This window comes from Suricata suricatta, chromosome 10 (assembly GCF_006229205.1).
Source record: "Suricata suricatta isolate VVHF042 chromosome 10, meerkat_22Aug2017_6uvM2_HiC, whole genome shotgun sequence".
NCBI classification, from domain to species: Eukaryota; Metazoa; Chordata; class Mammalia; order Carnivora; family Herpestidae; genus Suricata; species Suricata suricatta.
In genome coordinates this window covers 136,052,193-136,076,074 of record NC_043709.1, presented here as the reverse complement: position 1 = coordinate 136,076,074, position 23,882 = coordinate 136,052,193, and the positions used below count along the sequence as shown (strand labels likewise).

At 58.1% G+C, this 23,882-nt stretch overlaps 1 protein-coding gene across 1 annotated transcript in view; it reads right to left on the bottom strand.

Annotated features, from left to right (window-relative positions):
• ADARB2 (adenosine deaminase RNA specific B2 (inactive)) overlaps positions 1 to 23,882 on the bottom strand; it is a 134,194-nt gene that overhangs the window by 108,658 nt on the left and 1,654 nt on the right. The window contains exons 3-6 of the mRNA XM_029955600.1: positions 23,548 to 23,655; positions 22,899 to 22,982; positions 15,891 to 15,977; positions 7,474 to 8,351 (exon numbers count right to left, since the gene is read on the bottom strand). Coding sequence (XP_029811460.1) covers positions 7,474 to 8,351; positions 15,891 to 15,977; positions 22,899 to 22,982; positions 23,548 to 23,655 — 1,157 coding nt within the window. The remainder of the gene's footprint in view (positions 1 to 7,473; positions 8,352 to 15,890; positions 15,978 to 22,898; positions 22,983 to 23,547; positions 23,656 to 23,882) is intronic.

Genomic DNA, 23,882 nt, shown 5'->3' with positions numbered 1-23,882 from the left:
GCTCTGAGAGGGACAGGGAGGGTGTGAACAGCCAGTAGGCGGCCACAGGCGTGCCCTGCTCCTGCCCAGAGCCTCTGCCCACAGCACCTCATGCTGGATTCTCAGGGCTGCCTGAGTTTGTAGCAAATAAAACCACAGGACATCCAGGCACACTGGAGTGTCAGGCGGACAGCACGTCCTGTGTACACATAAGCGTCATTGCTGCATTTCACCCGCCAGCCTTGTCAGGAGCCTGCGGGCTCCTGCAAACCTCACCTCTTCATCTCCAGGCCAGACCTCTGTCCTCCTGCCTGCTGTGTGCATTCTAGTGCCCTCGGTGCAGGAATGGAGGTGCCCCAAAGAACCGAGCCTATAACTGTGTCCGAGTCCCAGCGATGATGCCACGTCGGGGGTGCTGGGCTGTTGGAAACGGTCCCCCGGCAGATAGGAAAACAGACTGCAGGGAGATCGGATTCCTTAGTGGAGAAAACAGCTTTTGCTACATGTCTGGAGTGTGACACGAGGGACAGGTGCGTTTCTCCCCCCTTTGCACAAACCGCTGGCGAGCGTCTTTGTCTCTAGAGGTGGAATTACACACGTGTGTATGTACATCATGCATGCGCGTGTGTGTGGGGGAGCGGGGAAGAGGGAGACGGGAATGGGGGCGGGGAGAGAGGGAGATGCAGAGATCACTGATTTTGCTCTGAGTCAAAAAAGTGGGTTCATCTTGTCCACTTGGCTCATCTGATTAAATCCACTAACAAAAACTGGACATCATCGTGTTTCTGCATTATTCAATTTTATAATTTCTTAGTGTTGGGACAGAGGACGCCCTGTCTTCCTCTGTACCTGTCTCTTTGCCGTGTCTCTGGGGTGTCTCCACATCTTGCCTGTAAGCGGTCGCCACGTCTACTTGGAAGGGAACATGCTTGTTCCCTGCTGCAGGCCTCCTTGGTGGCAAGGTAACATCCGTATTTATTTAAGATGGTAAAGACCAAGGTTCTTTGCATAAAGATTGTGCATAAACATTTTACATTTTTAATAGGTGCATTCCCAAACACAAACTCGTGGTACACCGCATCAAACACATTTCTGGGTCTCACCCGCGGCTTGGGAGGGGGAGGGTTGCTGCGCTGCCCGGGACCACCAGGTGTCCATTCTCCACCGGCTGCAGGACGGCCCCCTCCCCCCACAAGTTGTTCTGATCTACGAAAAGGCATCCGAGGAACTGACCCTCTTCAGAAATGACTGGTACAGAGAGTGAACTCACTGTGCGATTGGGGGGGAGAGGGGGGTTGGACAACAGCTTAGGGCTGGGCTGCGGCGTTCGTGATGCAAAGCCCGGTGCTCCCCGAGTCCTGGGCATGCTGTGATGCCAGCGAGGTCAGTTCTGACCCCGCCCTCCCCAAGACGGCGTTGGGGGCGGTGGTTTGTCCCCTGGTACAGCCCCCCTCCTTAGGCATCATGATGCCTTTCCGACGGCTCTGCTGTGATGAGCCCCGTGATGCCGACCTCACGCCCCCGCCCCATCCTGCGGCCAGAAAGGGGGGCGATAATGCAGCCAAATGGCTGGTACCGTCACCCCGTCTTTCCCCCATGACGGTTACTGAGCCTTGTTTTCTTGCTGAGTATGGCCCGTGTTCACATGGCTGGGTCTTAGCATGGGCTCGGAGAATCACACGTAGGATCACTGTGCTGGCTCCTTAGGGGACAGAGTGACAAGGAGGCTGAGCTGGTGGGGTTGGGGGGGCGTGGGGGTGGGGTTGGCTGCGGGTGTAGCAAGCTGGCTTTTTCTGACTTGAATGGTAGGGTGTAGCATTCTCTTTAACGTTAGTGGTTGCCAGGCTGCTGTAGACAAACTGACCGCCCCCCAGGTTCGTATGTGACCCCTGACCCCCCAAGGTGATGCTGGCAGGAGCTGGGGCCTCTGGGAGGTGATGAGGTCATGAGGGCTGAGGCGACTCAGTGGGAGTAGTGTCCTTATGAAAGGAACTGCGGGGAGCCCTGCCACCCTTCCCCCAGGTGAGGACACTGCGAGAAGATGCTGTTGTGAACAAGAAGAGATTCTTCACCAGACACGGAATCTGCTGGCACCTGGACCTTGGGCTCCCAGCCTCCAGAGCCACCAGGGTCACTTTGTTGCTTGTTAACCACCCGACGACCAGTATATCCCGTCACAGCAGCCTGAACACACCGAGACTTGATGAGAATCCCAAACCATACGTTTCCCCACAGTCAGGCGCGTGCCGTCCTCCCTCCCGGCTCTCACAGGCCACACCTGTCCTTCTCGCCTGTTTCAGAATGAGCACCCGAGTCCAGACCCCCTTATCCGATGCTTCAAGTGGGGGAGACCTCTGGTTCCCCGGCGCCCCGGGCTCTGGGGGGCAGTGGCGGCGAGGCGAGCGTGCAAGTAGAGCAGAGAGACGGGTGGTGCTGACGGCTCCAGGGCAAGTCCCCGGAGACCCCAGGCCAGCTGCTCAGCTGAGCTCTTTCGCTTGGGGTCTCCGTGGCCAGACCTGTGCTTCGACAATGGGCCTGGGCCACCTCGGGGCTCCTGTGCCAGTCGGGGCTTGCATGTAGGGGTGTCAGACCCTAGTCCCACTCTCCAGGAGACAACAGGAAAACAGCTGAGGCACTGAAATCCCGTCAGACGGGGCAGTCACGTGGAAACGAGAAGATGCCTCGTGACGTGACTCCAGGAAAGTCACTCGGAGTTCAGAACTGATCCTTTCTGTCTGGGGGACCCACAGAGCTGTGGGACTCTGATCAGGTGTCCGCTGGAACTGCCCCAGGCTGCACCGTGGCAGACAGCAGGGCTGGCACCGGCTGGCCTGTCCCTCGTCCCCCACAGCCTCACGGCATCTGCTGCTGTTTTCGAGCGTCACGCTAAACCAGCTAGATAGCGTTAAGCCGTCTCAGAGCCAAGCGGATATGATCTCCACAGCTATCTGTTTTTAATTTAAGCCTGTTTAAAAATTGAGGGCCCCTCTATCGCTAATTTGTTTCGGCAATATTAATTAACGGTTTCGCATTACAGCGGTTAGGGTGCCGCTCCTATTAAGACAGATTAGCAGGAGCGGGAGTTCGGAAAAACAATCTGTGAAGTGGCCAGAGGCAGCCGGGGGGTCACCTTGGGGTGTGGGAGAAGGACGGCACGTTTGTGCAAACATGCTATTAGCATCCCGCAGCGCAGCTGTCGAGTCCCCCGCTGCATTCCGCAGCTAATTCGGGGGGCAGATTCCATGAAATGGGATCTCGGACTGGAGCTCTGAGCCAAATTCGCTGTAAAATGCTGAAACTTAAAAAGTAATTGTTCCCTTCCATTGTGTTATAGATTCCTGTGGTTTCTCCCCTCCCCACGGTGAGCGCTGCGTTAGAGGGAGCAGCGGAGGGTGCGGTTAGTGGGTCCCTGAAAGGACCCCCAGAGGGCGTGGTGGGGCAGCTCACCTGCGGGAGTGGTTTTAAGTTCCTCCCCCTCTTCCTCTGTGGGAAAGACACAGGGGTAACACCACTGCAGTCCGAAATGGAAATGCAAAACAAAACAAAGTGAGGAGGGGCGGTCCTTGAGTGACGGAGAAGCGGGGAAGCAAGTCAGGGCCAGTGTCCGTTTCTACCCCACGGTGTTTCCTGATACCTCTGTGCCTTTCTCCGAGTTCCCCCAGGGCCATCCCGGGTACTCATTCTCTTCTCTGCGGCAGGAGGGACGCCTTTCTGGAGGAATTTAATGCTCTTTGCGTCACCTGTTTTCAGGCTGGGGGGCAGGAAGTGAAGAGCGAAGAGAGACGGATGGAGATCTTATGATTTTATCTTGTTTTATGATAATGTTTCCAGGGAATGAGTATCCATAGATCCTCCTTGACTCACGATGGGGTTACGACCCTATACACCTACCTTAAGCAGACGGTTTTCTTAAGTCAAAAGTATGTTTAGTCCACGTAACCTTGGACGTCCCGGCTTAGCTGGGTCTACTGTGGCCGTGCTCAGAACACTTAGGTCAGCCAGGGTCGGGCAGAGTCCTCAGCACCACGGCTGTTTGATAAGAATGTTGCCTGTCTTATGTAGTGGACTGAATCCCGCGCTCACAGTGAGGAGCAGAATGGCGGTGTGGGTGTGGAGGACTGTCATTGTCCAGGTCACTCACAAGGGAGGATCGTGCCACATGCCGCTCGCCTGGGACAAGATCCAAATTCAAAATTCAAAGAATGGTTTCGACTGAACGCATCTCGCTTTTGCACTATCGTCTAAACCTTGTTACTTCAAACCGTCCTACACTGGGGACCATCAGCATGTGCTGACACGGTCTCATTATCACTTCCGATCTCGTTAGCGCACAGGAGTCCTGCACTGGGACGACGCACCTGCCGCAGGCCAGGAGCATGGGCCGAGGTGGGCGGGCCCCGGTCTGCATCGGTTACCCGTGTCAACCGAATGTGCAGACTGCACGGCCCGCTCACCGGTGTGTGAGTGTTATAGACCCCTCAGTTAGGCCTGTACTGTGGCCTGGAGAATTTAACGAAGTCTTGATCTCAGGCCTCTGGATAGGAGACCCAAAGCCAGATCTCATGCAAGTGAAAGAACAAAACTAGCCCAGTTGTGCAAAATGCCCCCCACAAGGAATGGGTAAAAATCAGATCCTGTAGAAATCAGCACCTACAATTTTAATCTTCACTGAGAATACTGCTCTTCAGAACTTCCTCCCTCCTCAACACGGAGGTGAAGCAGGTGCAGCCTTCCCTTTCCCTTCCTGGGGGAGAGGGACACGTCGCTCCCCGCCTCCAGATGGGCTGGCACTTAGGTGCCTGGTACGGTGCACTGGCCAATCGACAGGCTCCCTCAGGTCTTCATCTGTGGGGTGTGGGGAGGCTGTGCTCACCCACACTTGTCTTGAGGCCAGAGCAAACCTCCAGCCCTTCCTGCATGGTCCTGCTCCCCAGGGGTGGGGGAGCAGAGCCGCACAGAGATCATAACGGTGCAGGTGAACCAACCTGCCTGCTTGGGAATCACAAGTTCAGGGTCCAGCTCGGAACTCCTGCACCTGCTGGATGGGTTTTTCCAGTGGGATCCATGACGGCGTTTAAACACATTCTCCACGCTCTCACATTTGAGTTTTCCCTCGCTGCGTGTCACTATGAAGGAGCTCCGGTCAGAGAGGGTTCCGAGCACTCTCAGAGACCAGGTCTGTCATCTGCTCACCCAAGACCACCCCGTGTGAGGCAGAACCTCGAATTTGGTCTGGGAACGTAGAATGCTGATGTTGATACTCAGCTCTAAAACTGCCACTGCAGCAGCCAGCAGGGCCGCCTCCCTCCCAAAGGGCTTGGGCAGGGCCTGATGGCTCAGTGTCAGGGGGCCTGCCTTTTCCGGGAGTCTGGCTGGCCCGGGGCTGCAGGCTTGCTCTCCTGGTGCAGGTGCTAACAGCACCAATAGGGGACATTGGGCTGTGCCTTCGGAGACCTGGGGCCCCAGGACCAGGGGGAAGCAGGCTGTATGGACAGCTTCGGGCAGAGCGGGACTTACAGGGATTATTGGGATCTTTTTCTGAATTAAAGATCTGTCCCTGAATCCAGGCCACGTCCAAGATAGGATTGGACTGTAATAAAGCCACTGATGGTGACTGGTCTTGAGTCCCCAGTCTGCTCAGCCCCACCCAGCCCTGGGGTGCAGGGGCGAGGCGACCAGGTAATGAGCCTCTGAGCCCGCAGTGCCTGCGCTGTGATGGATGACCCGCAACCCTCGCGCTGCTCCGCGCCCTCCATCATCCAGTCGGGTGGTTAGCGGACTGTCAGGGAGAAATAATTTAGCGGCCGTGGCTTTAACTGATGTGCCTTTAACTGATGTGCCGCATTCTGGGGCCAAATGACTGTTACAAAGCAGCAGTGCTGCCCAGCTCCTCCGTGCAGGCGCTCGGCGCTGACAGCATGAAAGGAGATGGCATCGAGGCCGGCACTCACTGACACCCTTCGGCGGGGCCGCTGCAGCGGTGGCAGAGGGGAGCGGGATGGCAGAAGGGCCGGGCGGCGGGGGCCTGTGTGGGCCTCCTGGGAGATGGTGGCTGGGAGACATAGGCCATGGCCAAGGACACGGCAGCCTGGGGCTCACACAGGCTGCAGAGGGCACAAGCAGCTTCCTTGCATGTTGTTGGCACGTTTAAGTTACAAGAGCGTAGACACAGGGCAGGAAGGACCAGACACAAACCCTGCAGGGATGCGGGAGGAGAGGGAGCAGGGCTGCAGCCTCTCCCTCCCTCAGAGATATGTAGGGGCTCACGCGGGCGGAGCCAGCTGCTTTGCGAACACCGTGTTTATGTGGACGGTGTGTTACTGGAGGGTGGGCTACAAGGCAAGGCTGGTGGAGCCTCCGGTCTAAACCCCTCTGAGCTGCCGCTTACCACCTGCAGTAAGTAGAAGCGGGGGCAGTGGTGACGGAGAAACAGGGGTCTCCCTCCGTCTCTGCACCTGCTGTGCGGGGCAGGTCACAGCCGTCGCCGAGGGCCAAAGACTGACGCTGAGTGAGCGCCTGACCCCCACGTGGTTCTGCTCCGGGGTCTTTCCTGGAGCCACGTGCTCAGATGGCCGTACGGCCCCTCGTGCTCCCCCAGGCGCCAGCGGACCCTGTTCTGGGTGCCGTGATGGGGGCACGTGGCCACAGAGGTAACTCAGCTACGCAGGGCCCACTCTGCTCCCACACTGGCCTCCGGGCGTGAGGTGCCTCTGTCCTCAGTCGATACGAAAGCCAACGTGGACGTTATCCTGTATCTGACACACACGACGCCCACAAGTCCTTCCCAGAGTGACAGGAGGGTAATTTGCATAAATAAGCATTTTCAAGACATGGAAGAAAGAGCTTGTCACGAAACCGCAGACAGGTAGTTCCCGGCACACAGACGGACGGTGCCACAAAATATTCCCCAAACGAGTGAAGCTGATCCGGTGTTGTTGGAACGGCAAGATCATGCCCCTGACGCCGGCTCCAGCTCCCTCTCTGTCCCCGAGCTATCTGCCTCAGCTCGTGCACCTCTGTCTGGCCTGGGCCCCGAGTGGCCTCACCAGGGTGAGACGAGCCACGATCGTGGGGCTTTCCCCACGTCCCCAGCTGGAGCCCCCCCCGACTGCCGCCTGGCACACGTCTCATGCACGCTGCCCTCTCGGCTCCGCTCACTGACCTGCGGCCACCCTCTCCCTGGGGAGGGCCCGCTCGGGCCCCGTGCGGCAGCGGTGGCCATCTGGAGGGTGATCTGCTACTGGAGGGTGATCTGCTACCGCAGGGTGTGGGCACATGACTCGCTCTCTCCAAATGCCTGCGAGTCGCTCCTAATGAAGAGGCTGGGGTGGGTGGGTGGGGGCGGAGAGCACCAGGCAGAGCCTGGCTTTGCTGGGAGGCGTGGTGGGAGCAGGGGGGTCTGTGCCCACACCCCCCCCCCCCCCCCCCCCCCCCCCCCCCCCCCGTCCTCTGGGCTCCACAGAGGGCCGCCCGCCACAGCCCTGCGAGGCTCACCTGGGGCAGGAGCTGACCTCTACTCCTGCTGGGGACGTGGCCCGGCAGCCGGATGTCGAAGAGGGCCTGGAGGGCGGCCTGCGCCGCCTGGCCCTTGGCCAGCTTCTTGCTGCGTCCTGAGCCCTCGAACGTCCTGCCGTCCACGCACACGGCCATGACGAAGCTCTTGGCGCGCTGCTTCTCGGCCGGCTCGGCGAGGCACACGTAGCGCAGGCCGGAGCGCAGCTCGTTCAGCACGACCACGGGGTTCCTGTCGCCCGGGGCCGTGGGGCCCACCAGGTCCAGCGGGTGGTAGAGCAGCCGTCCCCGTGGGCGCGTGGGAACCAGCAGCCCGGGGTCAGCAGGGCGGCGGCCGGGCAAGGCCTCGCTGGGGGCGGCGGGCTCGAACTCCTTGAACAGCGTGTCGGGGAAGTCGGCCTGGTCGGAGGTGAAGTCCGTGGATGGGCCGGCGGCGCTGCCCATGGCCAGGTGGGCCTGGCAGGCGTTGGGGAACTGCACGAAGGACCTCAGCGCCAGTTCAGCTGCCCTCATCTTGGCCTTCTTCTTGGTGGGCCCCGTGCCCTCAAAGGTGAGCCCGTTGACGTCCACAGCCACGGCGAAGACCGGGGCATGCACGGGGCCCGTCTGGGAGACCATGCGGTACTGTAGGCCTGGGCGCAGCTCGTGCAGCTGCACCAGCGCGTTCTTGGGCGCCACGGACCACGAGAGCTGCTTCCAGACGAGCTGCAGCGGGCACAGGTGCCCACCGTTGCCCTCCTCCAGTGGCCTCTTGCGCTTCACACCCGGCGCGCTGCCCCGGGCCCGGTCACCGGCGGCCAGGGGCCTCGCCTCCCAGTTGCTCACGTTGCGGTTTTCCTTCACGTCTGCGCTGCTGGTACCTGCAGGTGAGAAAGACAGCCGTGACCCAGGGCCCTGGTGGCTCGCCACCAACGCCGACGTTACCGCTGCCACGGCTGCATGGCAGAGCTCGGCCCCTGCATGTGCCAGCCCGCCACCAGCTGGGCACACCCCCGGGGGGGGGTGCGCTGGCCTGGCACATACACTCGGGGGGTGCCTGCTGGCCGGGGACATGCCCTCGGGGGATGCCCACCGGCTGGGCACATGTGCCGGGGCCTGGAAGAGTCGTGTGGGAGTGGGGGCCGCTCGCTGGGAATGGAAGGGCCCATGTTCCTGGGCATTTCTTGCAGAGACACATTTCTGAGAAGGAGGTGATGGCGGGGGTCCCGCTGCCATCTGTCACTCTGGGCCTGGGCACCACCCCAAATCAATCAAACAGGCAGCCCTTTCCTCCTGTTAGCTTTGGGCAGTGCTGAGGGTAGGGGGCGGCCTTTCCTGCCCAGGACAGTGGTGGGTGAATTGTGGAGCATCATTCAATAGAATGCCACGCCACGTGGCATTCGTTTAATCAATTACGTCTGTATGTGTCAACATAGGTGATTCTCAGAAATGTGTTAGATGATGAAAAGTAATGTGCAGCGGGCGGATATCACTAGGTTATACAGATACACATCATACACGGATTGTGGAGGCGCGTGCAGGGCTGAAGGTCGGAGACTTCGCACCTTCCCCCCGAGAGCCGAGAGGAAGACGGACACGGGCCTGGAGGGTGGCTTCCTTTGTGTCTGTGATTTTCTTTTCCCTTTCTCTCTTCTTTCTTTTCTTTTTCCTCTTTCCTCGCTTCCTTCCTTTCTTTGTAGGAAATGGTAGAAGAGAATTTAGCAAAGCCATCCTTTGCTAACTGTGGTGGGTTCGTGTCATGGTGATTTAACTGCTGTGGACGGGTTATCTCGGACCCCTCTCAGCCTGGACAGCTGTTCCGTGTGGGACGTAGGTCACTTTGGGATCAGGCTGAGGTCTCCACTGCTGCAGGGACGGATGTGCTCCCGCGGCCCTCAGGTCTCCGAGATCTTCGCGGGATGGAGGTGGTGACGGTGTGGCTGCCTTTCACGGAGGCCCCCTCACACCTTCACCTTGCTGCCTTTCTTATTCCTAAAATCCACCCGGGGTCGGGGTCATGGCACCACTTTCTAGAAGATATGAGCCTCAAAGAGGGAAACTCTTGCCCCGAGCTCATTGGTGGAGTTGTGAGCGTGACCTGGGAACATGTGTCTGCTCTGCAGGTGGTTTCTCGGAAGTAGAATTGTCCCGTCATCTTCTCGGCCACCTCACAGGGGTGCCTGCGCGGGGTCTCTGGGAGGCGATGGGGGAGTGCTGACGGTATCAGTTTGGACAAACGCCGGAGCCACACAGGACCCTGGGAGGCAGGAGTGGGTTGTTCTCATCAAGCCCACAGAGATGTGGGGGGACTTTTTCAGCCGGCTCACGGCCTGCTGACAGACTCCCAGCAGGCTCCCTCGGTCCTGTCGCGGAAGCCGAGAGCGGTGGGCTCCGTGACCTTGTCCTTGAGGGGTCGCTGGTGGAGAAGATGGCAGAGCAGTGCAGCCCGCAAGCAGGGGAGGGGGCCCTCCCAGAGCCTGCCCAAGTGCTCCCCAGGCTGCCTTCGCCAGGAACCCTTCCCACAGCTGCTCGCTGCTTTGAGCTGCAAGGTCTGTGCAGGTAACTTGGTCCAAAGGCGTGACGCTGAGGGTTTTGTGAGTTTGAGGTGGGTGATGTGTACAGTCTATTTCGGTAGAAAAAATTACCTTCCAAGTATCATGCACTTAATCTCTACCCCTTTTGTTAATTATTATGTGTCTTGGGCACAGACAGATGGCAAAGAGCTCTGCCATTTTTGGGGCACTTTGGGCCAGAGATAGTAGAACAGATTAACCATGGAGTTTCTCAAATTGAACGTAAAGATGGGAAAAAACCCCAACCCAACCCAAAAGCCCAACTTCAGATTGTGTAGAAAATTGCTGGGAGTGCTCTGATTTCTTATTGATCTCCCACAAGGTGGGGGTCGGTGTGTGGGGGGGGTCCGTGCGGCTGCCGGTGTGGGGGGAGCAGCTGGCACATCAGATGGCCTCTGCTGCCTTCTGAGGTAAAAAGGTTTATCTTGGAGGAACAGCCCCGGCAGACCGACATTTCCCTCCACCTGCCCTGACATCGCTCCACCCTTCTCCTCCCTAACAAGGCCCTGCGGCCGCCTGTACTGCTGTCCTCCGGGCCGAAGCCACGACTGTCAGACTGTGGCACGAAGACCTCCGTCATAACCAGTAACTAATAAAAACTGATGAAATATGTGGGCTTCTGGGTCCTGTCCCGGATACACCAGCTACAGTGTCTGGGTTTTGCAAATGAGCCAGATGGGGGTTCGGCTCTGTTCTACACAGCTGGCTGTCCTTGGACTTGGAGCCTGCGAGGGGCAGGGTGGGGCAGCGGCTCTGGGCCCCTCGGGTGCGTGTGAGCAGGGGCACGGCCCTGTACCTGCCCGGACTCCATTTTCTCCCCGTGGCTTCGACAGCACTGGTCTTGTGGGATCATCTGACGTTGAACCAGATGGGCGTGTGAAGGAGGCTCAGGCCCAACCCTGACGCACAGGAACCGGTCGCATGCGGTCGTTTGAAAATAGCAGGCAAGACTGAGACAGACACTCCTGAGCTCTTGAGAGTGACTTTCCCCTGGAATTCCAGCGCTGCCCGGGAAGCAGGGAACAGCCTCCCTTCTGTCACAGTGCACCGGGCTCCGGGGGCTCCCGAGGCCAGGCCCGAAGACATCCTCTCTGTCCCCGAGGCCGTGGTCCCCACAGTGCGACAGGAATGCCTTCCACATCTCGCCCTCACGGTTGGCCAGGCAAACTCTGGTCCTGCAGACCTACCAGACCCTCCTGAGCGTCAGCAACCTCCTGGGTCCTGAGACATATGGGGGAGAAAGTAGCCTTTGTCTTTCGGGCCGCTCAGTCCCATGGGAGAGAGGACACCCGTGCCCCGCGCACTGTGGTGGCTTGCGGCTGCCAGAAGAGGGTCGGACGGGGACTGCAGCCATAGCGCCGCTCAGAGGTCCACGAGCCTGTTCTGGAAAAGCTCTCGCCACCTTGCCAGGTCCCTGGGGGGTTTGCTGCAGCAGGAGCTTCTCAGGGACTCCAGCTCTGACGTCACACGTTCCCGTCTCCGTCCTCTGCACAGACGGCACTAAATGCGGTGCAACCCCCCCCCCCCGCGCCCCCAATGCAGGACTGGATTCTCACTGTGTCCATCATGGTTAATGGTTTCCCGCACTCTGCTGTCAGAATGACCCAGAGAGGAAAAAGTCAGGAGGCCAAGAAGCCTCTCACTCCTGATCTGCGCTGTCGGCTGTCTGCCCCTGCATACGCGCCCTTGGGTCTGGGCACCCAGGGCTCTGTGCCAGCACAGTCTTCTGCTCCTTGGCCCTGTGGTCACCCCTGACGTGCGTGGGCATTGTGGATTCTCCTCGTCCAAGCAGAGCAGGGCCTGTGCTCTGCTCCTGGCCTGGCCGCCCCTCGGAATCGCCCTGCAGGCATGTCCCCGACACTACGAGGACACCTTGATGTGGGCCACAGGCTCCCACTGTCCCCGAGCTGTCTGGGAGCTCATGTCCCGCACTGACCCTCCAGGCGTGCGTTTTCTGATGGTTCAGACTCCCCCGCCGTCTCTCAGGGAGCCGACCCCAGGCCTGGCGGACAGTGTGAGTGCTGGCCCCTCTGTAGACAGGAGGAAGGGGCAGGCGGGGCTCGGCGCTGGGGCGGAGCGGTGCGCAAACGGACCAGCCACGGTGGGGCTTTTGGCTTTTGTGAGGGTCTAGGGGGATAAGGTGTAAAGACTTTCCATGTGATGTGTGAACACCGAGGGCTGGCTGGTGACGGGTCACGGCCACGTCAGGGATGACAGTCGGCAGGACTCTCCCAGGGCTCCAGGGGGCAGGATGTGGCTCTCGGTTTATTGTACGATAAAAACGATTTGTTTCTGAAAGTGTATTTGGTGTATGCTCGGAACCCCTAGAACGGGACATGCTAGGACATAAGAGTTGGCGAGTCCTTAATTCTACCCTGGAATTCATTCTCCCAAATAATTGCTTTTCTTCTTGGGTCATAACTCAGGGACTCATGGGACATTCGAGCTTGCATTCGAGCCCCTCGTGTGCAAGGGGCTGGACCGTCACTTGTCACAAGTCGGGTGCATGTTAAGGTCAATGTAAGGATTTGCCTGTCCTCACACCCTTCGTGTGTGCGCACGCGTGCACTTAGGCCACCAGCCTGCGGGTGAGTGCTCTGAAACGGGAGCAGAGTGGGGAGGTGGGTCTGGGGGCCCAGTGCCATCCCCTCCTCCATGTCCCCATCCAGGGCTCCCGTCACGTTTCTTTGCCTTGGAAGATGCCTTCCGCTGGCGGAGTCTGCTCCGGGGGCAAGTGCGCGCAGGCGCCCCGGGCGCCCCCATCCTGGCACCTGACTGCCGGAGGACAGGGCGAGCTCGCTCGTCCTCACGGCGCCCAGATGAGACGCGCGAACTGCAGCGGCTGTGGCCGCCATGGCTGCGCGTGCCCTTCCTCTGCGGGAAGTGGAAGACGGGCGGGTGGACGCAGACTGCACACAGGCCAGCGACGGACACTCGGTGGCGATCTGAAGAGCGCCAGGCCCAAAGCGACCCTCGGGGGCAGAGCAGCCCGTGTGCGCAGGCACGTCAACCACGGCCGTGGCCATGCTGCTCCCTCACGTCCCCCCGTCTCCTGACGCCCAAGAACTTCTCCCTTCTCATAGAAATGTCAGCAAACGCAGTGCTCCCTGTGAAGGTCCGGCGCATACAAGAACTGCATTTTGGGGAGAAAGAGTGGAGTTGTATGCTGGCCTGGCTGTGGCTAACCTTGTATTTTCCAGGTGAAGTATCTCCTCCCAGACTTAGGTCCGGTTACCGGGCTGCCCTTGTGCGATGGCTGTCATCCTTCAAACGTGGACAAGCCACCTGGCGGGGGAGGTCCTCGGCTGCGGCTCACACACTCCCGGCTCGGGCGGTGGGGTGCCAGGGAATGGGCTGTCTGAGCTGCCACATTTGTGTCTGACGAGGGCGGGGACAGGAGCGAGGCAGCGGCCCGGAGCCTCCTTTCCCAGGAGGGAGGCCCTGGTGCTTCGGGGGCCTGGGCCGTGGCACGGCCTGTGGGCTGGCTGCCCGGGGTTGCAGTGGCTCAGGCCTGCCCTGGCGGCAGCGGGCGAGGCGGCCTCCTTCCGAGGACCTGTCACACGTGGTCCTGGGCGCTGTGCCTGCCACACGTCTAGGGGAGCATAGTAGGTGTGGGGGGTGGTCTCCCTCTCTCCAGACACGGTGCAGGGAGCAGCCCAGGCATGGCCATCGCTGTCCCGCCTCATGGGACCTGGGTCAGTGGTAGGCACAGAGGTCACGGTGCCAGTGTTCAGAGAAGAAAGGTGTCGGAGCTGCCTTCTCCAGCAGGAAGTCTCAGCAACGCGGTGGCGTCCAGCAGGCCCGTGGCAGAAGCCACCCCCGCCGCCATCTTCCCTCAGGCTGCGTCTCTCTGGTCACTGAGTCTGGACCCCAGCTCTGCCCTTGGCATTGGGAGCTCCAGCTCATGGGATGAGTGGAGGTGAGTGCCACTGGCCACGCGGGGAGCCTGCCGGACAGTCCCTGATGTGACTGCACGTGCGGGGCAGGCAGAGCACCTTCACGCACGCCAGAGCCACGCGGCCTGGAATCAGGAGACTTGGGAGCAGGTTCACGCTGGCTCCTACCACTCCACCGTCTCTCCCTGCACAGGTGTGTGCGTGCATCAGACTCACCCCCACACACCCTCAGGAGAGTGGCCACTCACTCCTCTCCCGCCTTCCGATGGCGCTGGGGTCACAGACTGCCCAGGCTGTGTCGGCAGTGCCGGAGGCGTGACGACCAGGGCGTTGCCTGGCGTTTACTCTGAGCGGTGTCTGCGCCCAGCGTGTTCCCAGCAAACCGGCCGCGTGTTGGGCCAAGGCAGGCGAGCCCCCCGCTGGCAGCAAGCATCTCCCCGAGCACTGCCAGGGCGTCTCGGCACGTAACCGTCCAACGTCATTCTTCTCCGCGGGCTTTCACCTGGTAGTCAGGGAGCTGGCTTAGGGGAGGGCACCTTAATCGCTCTGTTAGCCAACGGAGGCATTTCCTCCGTTCCAGGTCCTTGCTGAAGGTGCACGCGCGGTCCTGATTCCCATCTCGGTCCCTCCCCCACCTCACAAACGAGGCACTGGGGCCCTGACGTGTGGGCCTTGTGGCCCAGGCTCACGGGGGGCCAGTCCCAGAGCACGAGGTCGTGTCCACACGGGGCTCCGAGCAGACACACGGTCCCAGCCCCTCGAGCTGGGAAAGAAGAGGAAGCAGAGGAGGATTCTCTTTCTCAACTCACTTATTCCACGTGCGCACACAGACAGCTGTGGTCCAGTCAGTGCGGGGCAGGTGTGCGTGCTGCTTACAATGTGTTTTCACAGACATGTGCACACGCGTGTGCGCTCCACATTTCTGAAGCAACTATCAGCAAACTGACCGAGTCCCAGAAATGGTCCCATTTAGTCCCCGAGAGAAGAGAAACAAGATTGGGCAGACTTTCCCTTGGGCGCATGTGCTTTACCGAGGTGCCGGCCCTGAACCCATGGTCCAGGGACCCGGATTCCGGTTTCCACAGGTGCGTCCTCCTCGACCTGGCACCCCCTCTGGTTCCGACGCACCATGGTTCTGTGACTTGACTTCCGTGGGAGGACAGTCGTGCTTCCTGGGGGTTCCCCCCCTCCCCCGTGAGCTCCCGCACACGCCCGCTCCCCCTCCCACCGCGAGCAGTGAGGACATCCTTCACTCTTGGCCGAAGGGTGACCCATCTGTCAGGTGGTACTGACGCGCAGGAGGGATCTGCGTGGACCGGGAGGCTGCACCCCTCGCGTGGGTGGCTGACAGCGTGCTGAAAACAGGACACCGTGCATGCCAGGGACGCGTGAGGCGCCCGCGCACCAGCCCTGCCACCCCTGCGTCCCCCAGCGGTCTCAGGGGCCGTGTTCAGATCCCCCCGCCCCCCCCCCCCCCCTGCCCCCAGCAGCTCTCTGGTCCCCACAGCACACTGCTTTGGTGCTGGTGTCATCCGTGAGCCAGAACTGGTGTCCCAACAGGCAGGAAATCAGCCAGCCCTTTCCTTGTTGAATAATCGTACAAGCTGTGTTCATCGCCCTCCCTTCCTCTCTCTCCCTCCCTCGGGCCTTCTTTTTGGAGGGTAAAACAAAGCAAAGAGAGGAGGGCTGGTCCAAGAGAGCTGTTTTCTTACAACTGCTGGAGTTCTCGGTCACATGGTCGCTGCTAATGTTTCCCACCACCCAGGAGGGGAGGGCACTGTGGTGGGGACAGGATTCACGGTGGGGACAGGAGCAGAGCCTCTCGCTCTGGGAAACCCACACAGCCCCTCCCCCACCACCCCAAGGGTCTCGCAGGTGGGGACAGTAGAGGCCTCCCCCTCAGCGCTCGGCCGGGACCCCCTCCACTCCTCGGGGGAGGGAGCGTGCTTACTTAGACTGTCTTCGTCCTCCGTGTTCGCGGCCCCGGGGCTTAAGTGCTTGAAGGGCGCGATGTAGGCCGACAACACGCTTACTTTGTCTGGAAAGAAAAGAACAGGAAATGCACTTCTGACATCGAGTTTCAGAAAAGCTCCGTGCCCCCCCCCCCCAGGTCTTACTGCCGAGGGTCCGGACAGGGAGGGGAGAGCTCGTTTTGGCTTCGCCGCTTCATTCCGGTTCAGTCTTATTGAATTTCTGACAGCATTTTTATCAAACTCCTCTCTCCGTTCAATTTTAAACTTTATGATTTCCATCTTTCTTCTTTTCTCATTTTTGGCATCTCCCTCCGCTTGTCCCCTGTCCCTCAAACCTGAACGGCCGTCCCCAGGGCGGCACCCTCACGTGGGCTCCCGGGGTGCCGGGGCGGGGGGGGGGGGGCAGAGCTCGGGCGAGGGCCTTTCACAGGGAGGAAGTAAAGCACACAGTTAAATGAGAATCGTGCCAATCAAGCCAAGACCTTTCCTCCCCGTCAGTGGAGACGTGCCGTGTGGGCTGGAAGTGCTGCACGGGGCCGGCCGGGCCGGCAGCTACAGCGCAGGGGCAGCGACAAGGGAGGAAGGGGGGCAGGGGGCGGAGCCTGCGGGAGGGCCCTGCGCCAGCACCCCGGGTGGGCAGCGGGGACATCACCATCCCAAGTTTGGGCTCCTGACCCCGGTGGGCAGCTGGCCCCAGGGACACTGCTCGTGGCCGAGGGGACGGCCATCCCAGTCTCAGCGCTGCGTCTCAGAGAGACAGGGTTGTGGGCGAGCACGGACTGGAGGCACGACAGACAGACTAATAGAGGGGCCAGAGGAAAAGCTCCCTGTTGTGGAGACGCCACCGACTAATCCAGGCTCAGGAGCTGGGCGCTCGTTCACGGGGAGCCCACTCGGGGGCAGAGGCGAGCACACCCCGGGGCCCCCTTCCCGCTGTTCCTGGGGGTCCTTGCGCGGGGCCTGGCCCGCAGGGTTTGAGCTACTTTGCTAAGGGGACGCGTCCCACCTCTGGGAATCGGCTGGCACCAAGGGCCGCCTCTGACCGCGCGACACGGGGCTGCTGACGGGGGCGCTGCCAGCGCGGGGCTCCCTTTTGGGCACCATTCTCAGTGTGACTTTGCGCGGTCAGCTCCGCTAGCGTTTTTATCTGCGGTTAGCCCGGGCCTGAAATGTGCTTTTTCTTTCCATTCTGAGCCTGTTTTCTCCTCACCCCGGCTTCCTAAAGGCCAGAGAACTTCACATTGAAATTCATTCAGGAGGCTGTTAACAGCTGTGGTTTCCAGTGGGGACGGGTGGCGACTAATGTTCGCTCAGAGAGAACAATAAATAACTCGAACATAAAATGCCTGCTCTTTCTTCATTCTCCAGAACGGGAAGAGCAGGCCAGGGACGGGCTGGCCCTCCCAGCCCTCAAGCCCAAGCTAATTTACTACGAGGGAATGAAATCTTTTGCTTGAGTTATAATTTCATTAAGGGCGCCCAATAATGTTACACAAAGAGTGTGAAGCTCAAATGATTTAGTCTGGGCGCCTCAAAACGAAATTGCGTTTTTCTAATAAAGCAACGCTACCGGCCAAACACCCACAACGACACACGGCACCATCTCAGAGCACACCTTAGCAAAATGGTGAAATATTTAAAGATTGTTTTAGATGCTCAGGGTTCTTGCTGTCTAGGGCGGCCAGATTTATCAAATTAAACACAAGACTCGGAGTCGAAACTGTTTCAGATAAACAGCAGATACATATCTAGTATATATTAGTGTCCGGCATTTTGTGCGGCACGCGTATACCAAGACGTTACTCAGTGTATCTTGAGACCCAGATTTAAGGCCAAGGGCTTGAAGAGACACTTCTCGGAAGACGTCCAGATGCCAGCAGCCACGTGAAAAGATGCTCCACATCACCGATCGCCAGGGAAATGCAAACGAAAACCACAAGGAGACACCACCTCACACCGTCAGAATTGCTCCCATACAAAAGCCAGCTTGGAGGCAACAGGCATTGGTGAGGATGTGCAGTCAGAGCCTTGAAGGCCGATGGGGGAAGCGAGAATGGCACGGCCTCCGTGAACCAGCAAGTTCACATGTGGGTCTACACCCAGAAGAATAGAAAGCAGGGTTTCAGAGAGGTCTCTATACCTGCTTGCGGCAACACTGCCCACAACACCGAAACAATGGAAACAGCCCTGTGCCCACTGACAGAGGCGTGGACCAGCCAGTGGAGTGAACACACACAGTGGGACACTGTTCCTCCTCAATAAGGGAGGCGACTCTGCGAGACGCTATGGCATGGATGAACCTTGAGGCCATTACGTTGAGTGAAATAAACCAGCCGTAGGAGGACCAACACCGTGTGATGCACTTATTTGAGGTCCCTAGAGGAGTCGAATCCACAGAGACAGTACAGTGGTGGGTGCTGGGGGTGGGGGTCAGTGTCTAGTGGGGACAGAGGTTCAGTCTGAGAAAATCAGGACGTTCTGGAGATGGATGTGGCGATGGTTGCCTGATGATGTGTATGTATTTAATGCCGCCAAACTACGTGCTTAAAGATGGCTAACATGGCGACTTTTATGCTGTGTACATCGTACACAATCTGGTAACTCAAGTTTGACTGGACACCCAGGGCTCTGTAGTGACCCTACCTCTTTTATGTCTTCGTGACTCCTCCGGGGCAGTGGGTTGTAGATTCCCAGCCCAAACACAACAGCCTGAACAAGACAGGGCACCTGCTGACCTGTTTGCCGGGGAGCCCACGTCCTTGCTTCTGTGAGAGAACGGTGGTCCCTAAGAGTGGGCAGGCTGAAGGTCAGCGTGTCGTTAGGAAAGATGGTGGGGACTTCTGTTTTTTATTTAGAAAAATCGCAACAAAAATGATTTGGTGTCAACGCCTTTCTTTGCGCTGTTTCCTCGACCCAGCTTGTCGGCTGAGCTCCGTGTCGGGGTGGTCCCGTCAGAGCTGAGCGCAGACATCTGCCTCAGTCCGCTGTCCATGCTGACCACAGTCATGAGATCTACTGAAAATGGAGGCCGTGCTTTCATTTTACCGAATTCTGGACGCCTTGTCCACCGAGAGAGGCTGGCTCAGACGTCCCCACCCCGTGTAACGTCTGGAAGGAGAAGGTGTTTTCTGTAGGGAAAGTTCCCGGAAGGTGCCGCAGGGCAGCTCTGCGCTGGCCATGATGCTGGACGGCGCCCGGTGCCGCCCTCCAGCCGGGGCCCCCGCTCAGGGGAGCACGGCCGCCATTTGTCACACGGCAGCACGCCATTCCTAATGCAGTTCTCGAAACGATCCAGGACATTTGTGTAATAAACCGTATTACTCTTTGCAAAATAAAGGCCTAAGGCCCCGTGGAAGCAAGGTGGTTTCTGTATTTTCGGAGCACGTGGGAAGCACTTTCAGAACTGTACGGGGTCGCGTTCGTGGAGAATATTGATAACAAAGAACATAGTATTTTAGCGCCGTAAAGATAGATAAATAGGCCAGGGGGGCAAAACAGAGCTTCAGAGATAGAACTGTACCTGTAAGATCGACCGACTTTCAACGAAGATCTCAAAGTAACACATGGGGGTGAAAGAAAGTCTGATCGGCAAGGAGAGCTGGAGGAGCTGTGCGCCAGGCTGGACAGAATGACCCTGCGCTCCGCCTCGGTCCACGCGTGGGGGTGGTCACAAACTGGGCCCTGAGCCTGATGTAAAAGCCATAACTATGAAACTTGTGGAAGAAAACACAGATCACTGTCACGGCCCTCGTGTAGGCAGATTTCTTAGGACACTGAAAGCGCTAATCATAGAAGAGAAAGGTAAATCAGTTTTCATCAAAATTAAAAATTTCAGCACTGAAATACACTGGTAAGAAAACATAAAGCAGGTCATAGGTTGGGAGAATAGATTTATAATCCAGACGACTGATTTGTGTCCAGAATATAAGAACTCTTTCAACTTAATAATAAAGGGGAAAAAATCCAACCTTTAAAAAATGGATGAACTACTTAAACAGCAACTTGACAGAGGAGAATATCAGAAACCAGTAAGGCCACCCCAGAGCCCTCAAAATCACTGCACACTGGGGGAAACGCACATGCAGACCATAAATGTGTCAGGACACACCCATCGGAGCGGCTGAGACTCAGGACTGTAGCTCAGAGGAAACCAGGACCCCCCCCCCCCCTCCTGGGACAGTCACTTTGGAAGACATTTTGCCTGTTACATATATACATTATGCTTCTAGATATTTACCCAAGATAAATGAAATACATGTATTCAAAAAAAATTTGTGCAAGAATGATTAGAGAGATTTCATTCATTACAGCTCAAAATTAGAAGTATCATTGACCATCACCTCCCTTCCCCTTCCCCCCTCCCTCTTCAGCCCTCAGTTTGTTCTCAGCATTCAAAGGTCTCTCATGATTTGCTTCCTTCCCTCTCCCCATCTCTTTCCTCCCCTTTCCCCTTCCCATGGTTCCCTATTAGGTCTCTCCTGTTAGACCTGTGAGTGCAAACATATGGTATCTGTCCTTCTCCCACTGACTTATTTCGCTTAGCATGACACCCTCCAGGTCCATCCACTTTGCTACAAATGGCCAGATTTCATTCTTTCTCATTGCCATGTAGTACTCCATTGTGTATATACCACATCTTCTTGATCCACTCATCAGGTGATGGACATTTAGGCTCTTTCCATGATTTGGCTATTGTTGAAAGTGCCGCTGTGAACATTGGGGTATACGTGCCCCTGTGCATCAGCACTTCTGTATCCCTTGGGTAGATCCCTAGCAGTGCTATTGCTGGGTCATAGGGGAGTTCTACTGATAGTTTTTTGAGGAGCCTCCACACTGTTTTCCAGAGCGGCTGTAGAAGAGCACTGGGTGTTATGTGGAAACCAACTTGGTAATAAACTATTAATAAAAAACTTAGAAATATCCTGGATGCCCCCCAGCAGAAGAATGGACACGTGACCTGCGTTACATTTACAGGAGGGGATGCTATCAGCAATAACAACCACCAGGGGTTAAAATACATGGACGAAACTCTGAAACATTATGGTGAGCAAAGAAAAACAAACGTAGGCACAGAAGAGCAGGGGGAAGTAATTTCATATCTATGTGGTCCTGGACCAGGCGGGCCTCTCCAGGGAAAGAAGTCAGGTGGGGGCCTGGGAGGAGTGAAGGTACGCAGTCACGGTCCCTCGGGGGCATTGGGTTCTCGGGTTTGTTTTTGCTTATTTCAGAGACTTGGCAGCTCACATATTTTAGAAGGGTCTGCGGTGGTAACAGAGTCACCCTCTGACTCCGATCCAGACCGTGCATGTCTGGAAACCCAGGGCGCCGGTGGTGGGGGGGTGCGGGGGTGGAAGTGAGAGACACAGCAGGTGCACAGAGGACCCGAGCATGCCCGCCACACCTGCCCACGGCGGCGGCTGCAGGGGCTGTGGAGGGCCCCGTGTTCTGGAGCCTGGCTCGCAAATGCGGTGATTACCTTCACAAGCTTTGTTTGTAAGTGAGGTATGAAGCGGTTTTACTAAGTGAGATGAACTGATGAAAGCGAGATTGTGAGCAGGGGAGAGGGACAGAGAGAGAGGGAGAGAGAATGTCAAGCAGACTCTGCGCTGAACTTGGGGCTTCATCCAGCAGCCCTGAGATCCTGACTTGAGCTAAACCAAGGGTCAGACGCTTAACCGACTGAGCCGCCTGGGCGCCCGGGTGAGACGCAGGTTTTAGAAAGTCGTCTGGGGGCGCTTGTGTGATACGACGTGTTTGCTGGAACTTTTACGAGGCCCTGACTGCCAAGATCGCTGAGCATCCGATCTTCTGCTCTGCCTCCTGTAAAGCGCTAAATATTTCCTAGTTTAGGTTAGTTTTAACAGTTACATAAATTGAGCACTTTGGTTCTGCCCCCATTTCAACGATTTACAGCGAGGTTTTACACAGCGCATTCCTGCTCTGTCGGGCACAGTCGCCCACGTCCAGCTCAGCTCAGCGCTCTCGGACGGTCGTGTCCCTGGACAAGAAGGTGACAGTTGGAGGCCACAGAACTCTGCTGGTGCCTCCGGGCTACGAACCTCAGCCCCTCTTAAGTTCCTTTCTTAGGGCTTCTTTTTGCCAAAATGCACTCTGCCAGATGGCCTCCCTCAAGCCTGACCCACTTTCCTCCCGAGCCCTGCCTTCTGATCAGAGACAGGTACGTCTTTAATGGATGTTACTTCTTTCTAAACACAAACACGAATCCGTCGGAACAGGTGGGCTACCCTGGGAAGCAGGGAGATAATTAACCTCCACGCGGGCAGGAGAAAAGGAGTAACATTTTGGAGTAAAGGCAAAGGATTTTTCTGGCAGAGTTTCAGGAACATGTATTTTAAAACACTGGTTTCAAGCTGCCGTTTCGTGAGTCCACGCAACATTAATAAAGAGAAGGTCCGGGGTCTGCATGGGGATTTGTAGCACTCAAGGGGGTCTGATTCTCACAAGAAGATGCGGCCCCTTTGGGTGACCTCCAGATCGGTAACGGGCGTGGGTGGCCTTGAACGGGAGCGAGGAGGCCGGCGGCCAGCCTGTAGGAAGCCACTCTTCACTGTACGTGCTCAACTCTCACCTTCCCCCAGACCCATGTGGGAGCCCTGACTCTTGGGGACTCCGGGGTGACTGATTGGAGATGGGGTCCTTCAGGGGACTGGGGTGAAATGAGGTCACCAGGGTGGCCCGAATCCAATCTGACCGGTGTCCCCATAAGAGGAGGAGGTCAGGACAAAGACACACATGGAGGGACGATGCCGTGAGGACACGGGGAGCGGACGGCATCTGCGCGCCCAGGAGGCGGCCTCAGAGAAACCAGCCCTGCCCAGGCCTGGCCTCAGACTCCCTGCCTCCAGCACCGGGAGAGAGAAGGTCTCCTGTGTCATTGCTCGTCTGTGGTCCTTGGGCACAGCCCAGGCCGACTGACACATTCACGCGGCAGATCTTTATTGAATGCAGATAGCTGCACAACTAACCCATGATTCCAAATTCTGATGCCAGGAAGGAATAATGCAGAGAGGCCTTGCCTGGCCGGGGGATCAGAGCGTCTGGGGCCCCGCCTGGAAGGGGGATCAGAGTGTCAGGGGCCCCGCCTGGAAGGGGGATCAGAGCGTCGGGGGCCCCGCCTGGCCGGGGGGATCAGAGCGTCGGGGGCCCCGCCTGGAAGGGGGATCAGAGTGTCAGGGGCCCCGCCTGGAAGGGGGAACAGAGTGTTGGGGGCCCCACCTGGCCGAGGGGCTCCAGAGTGTCGGGGGCCCCGCCTGGAAGGGGGCTCAGAGCATTGGGGGGGGGCTCTAAAGAGGCCACGACAGTCTCGGGGCCATGCAGACACTGCGGGCATGATGCGCACCACACCCCATCACCCGGCGTTACTTGGAAACTGTGGAAAACAACATGCTCGCGCCAGACTGCAGTGTGTGGAGAGCGGGCAGAGACAGACGGTCTGACGACTACTGACGGACGAGAAGGTGACTCTATTTAAATGTTAAATACGCACACGTAAAAGTGTGTGTTCACACTTCACTTCGACTCGCGCCCTCCCGATTGTCTGGCTTTGCAGTCTAGACGTGGCTCCATGTCAGGCTCTGCTGGGGAGCGGACACCTGCAGGCGCCTGTGACCTCACTGTCCCAGTCAGCGTGGCACCCTCCCCAGAGGCTCCGCGTCTTCCCAGCCAGGACAGCAGTCTCTGTGAGGCGGCCCTCTGCCTGGATGCGGTTCTCGCCGCCACCCGCTTGGGGCGAGAGGTCCACGTCAGTAACGGGTTCAGGGGGAAACAGGATCCTCAGTGCAGCCGGGACCCCAAGTCCATTTCGGACTGCACTTCTCCCAGGAGACTTCCGTCTGCTGCAACCAGTGAGGTCCAAGTTCATGAGAGCCCCCCATCCAGGTGGACGCGCATCGGAGCCCCCCATCCAGGTGGACGCGCATCAGAGCCCCCCATCCAGGTGGACGTGCATC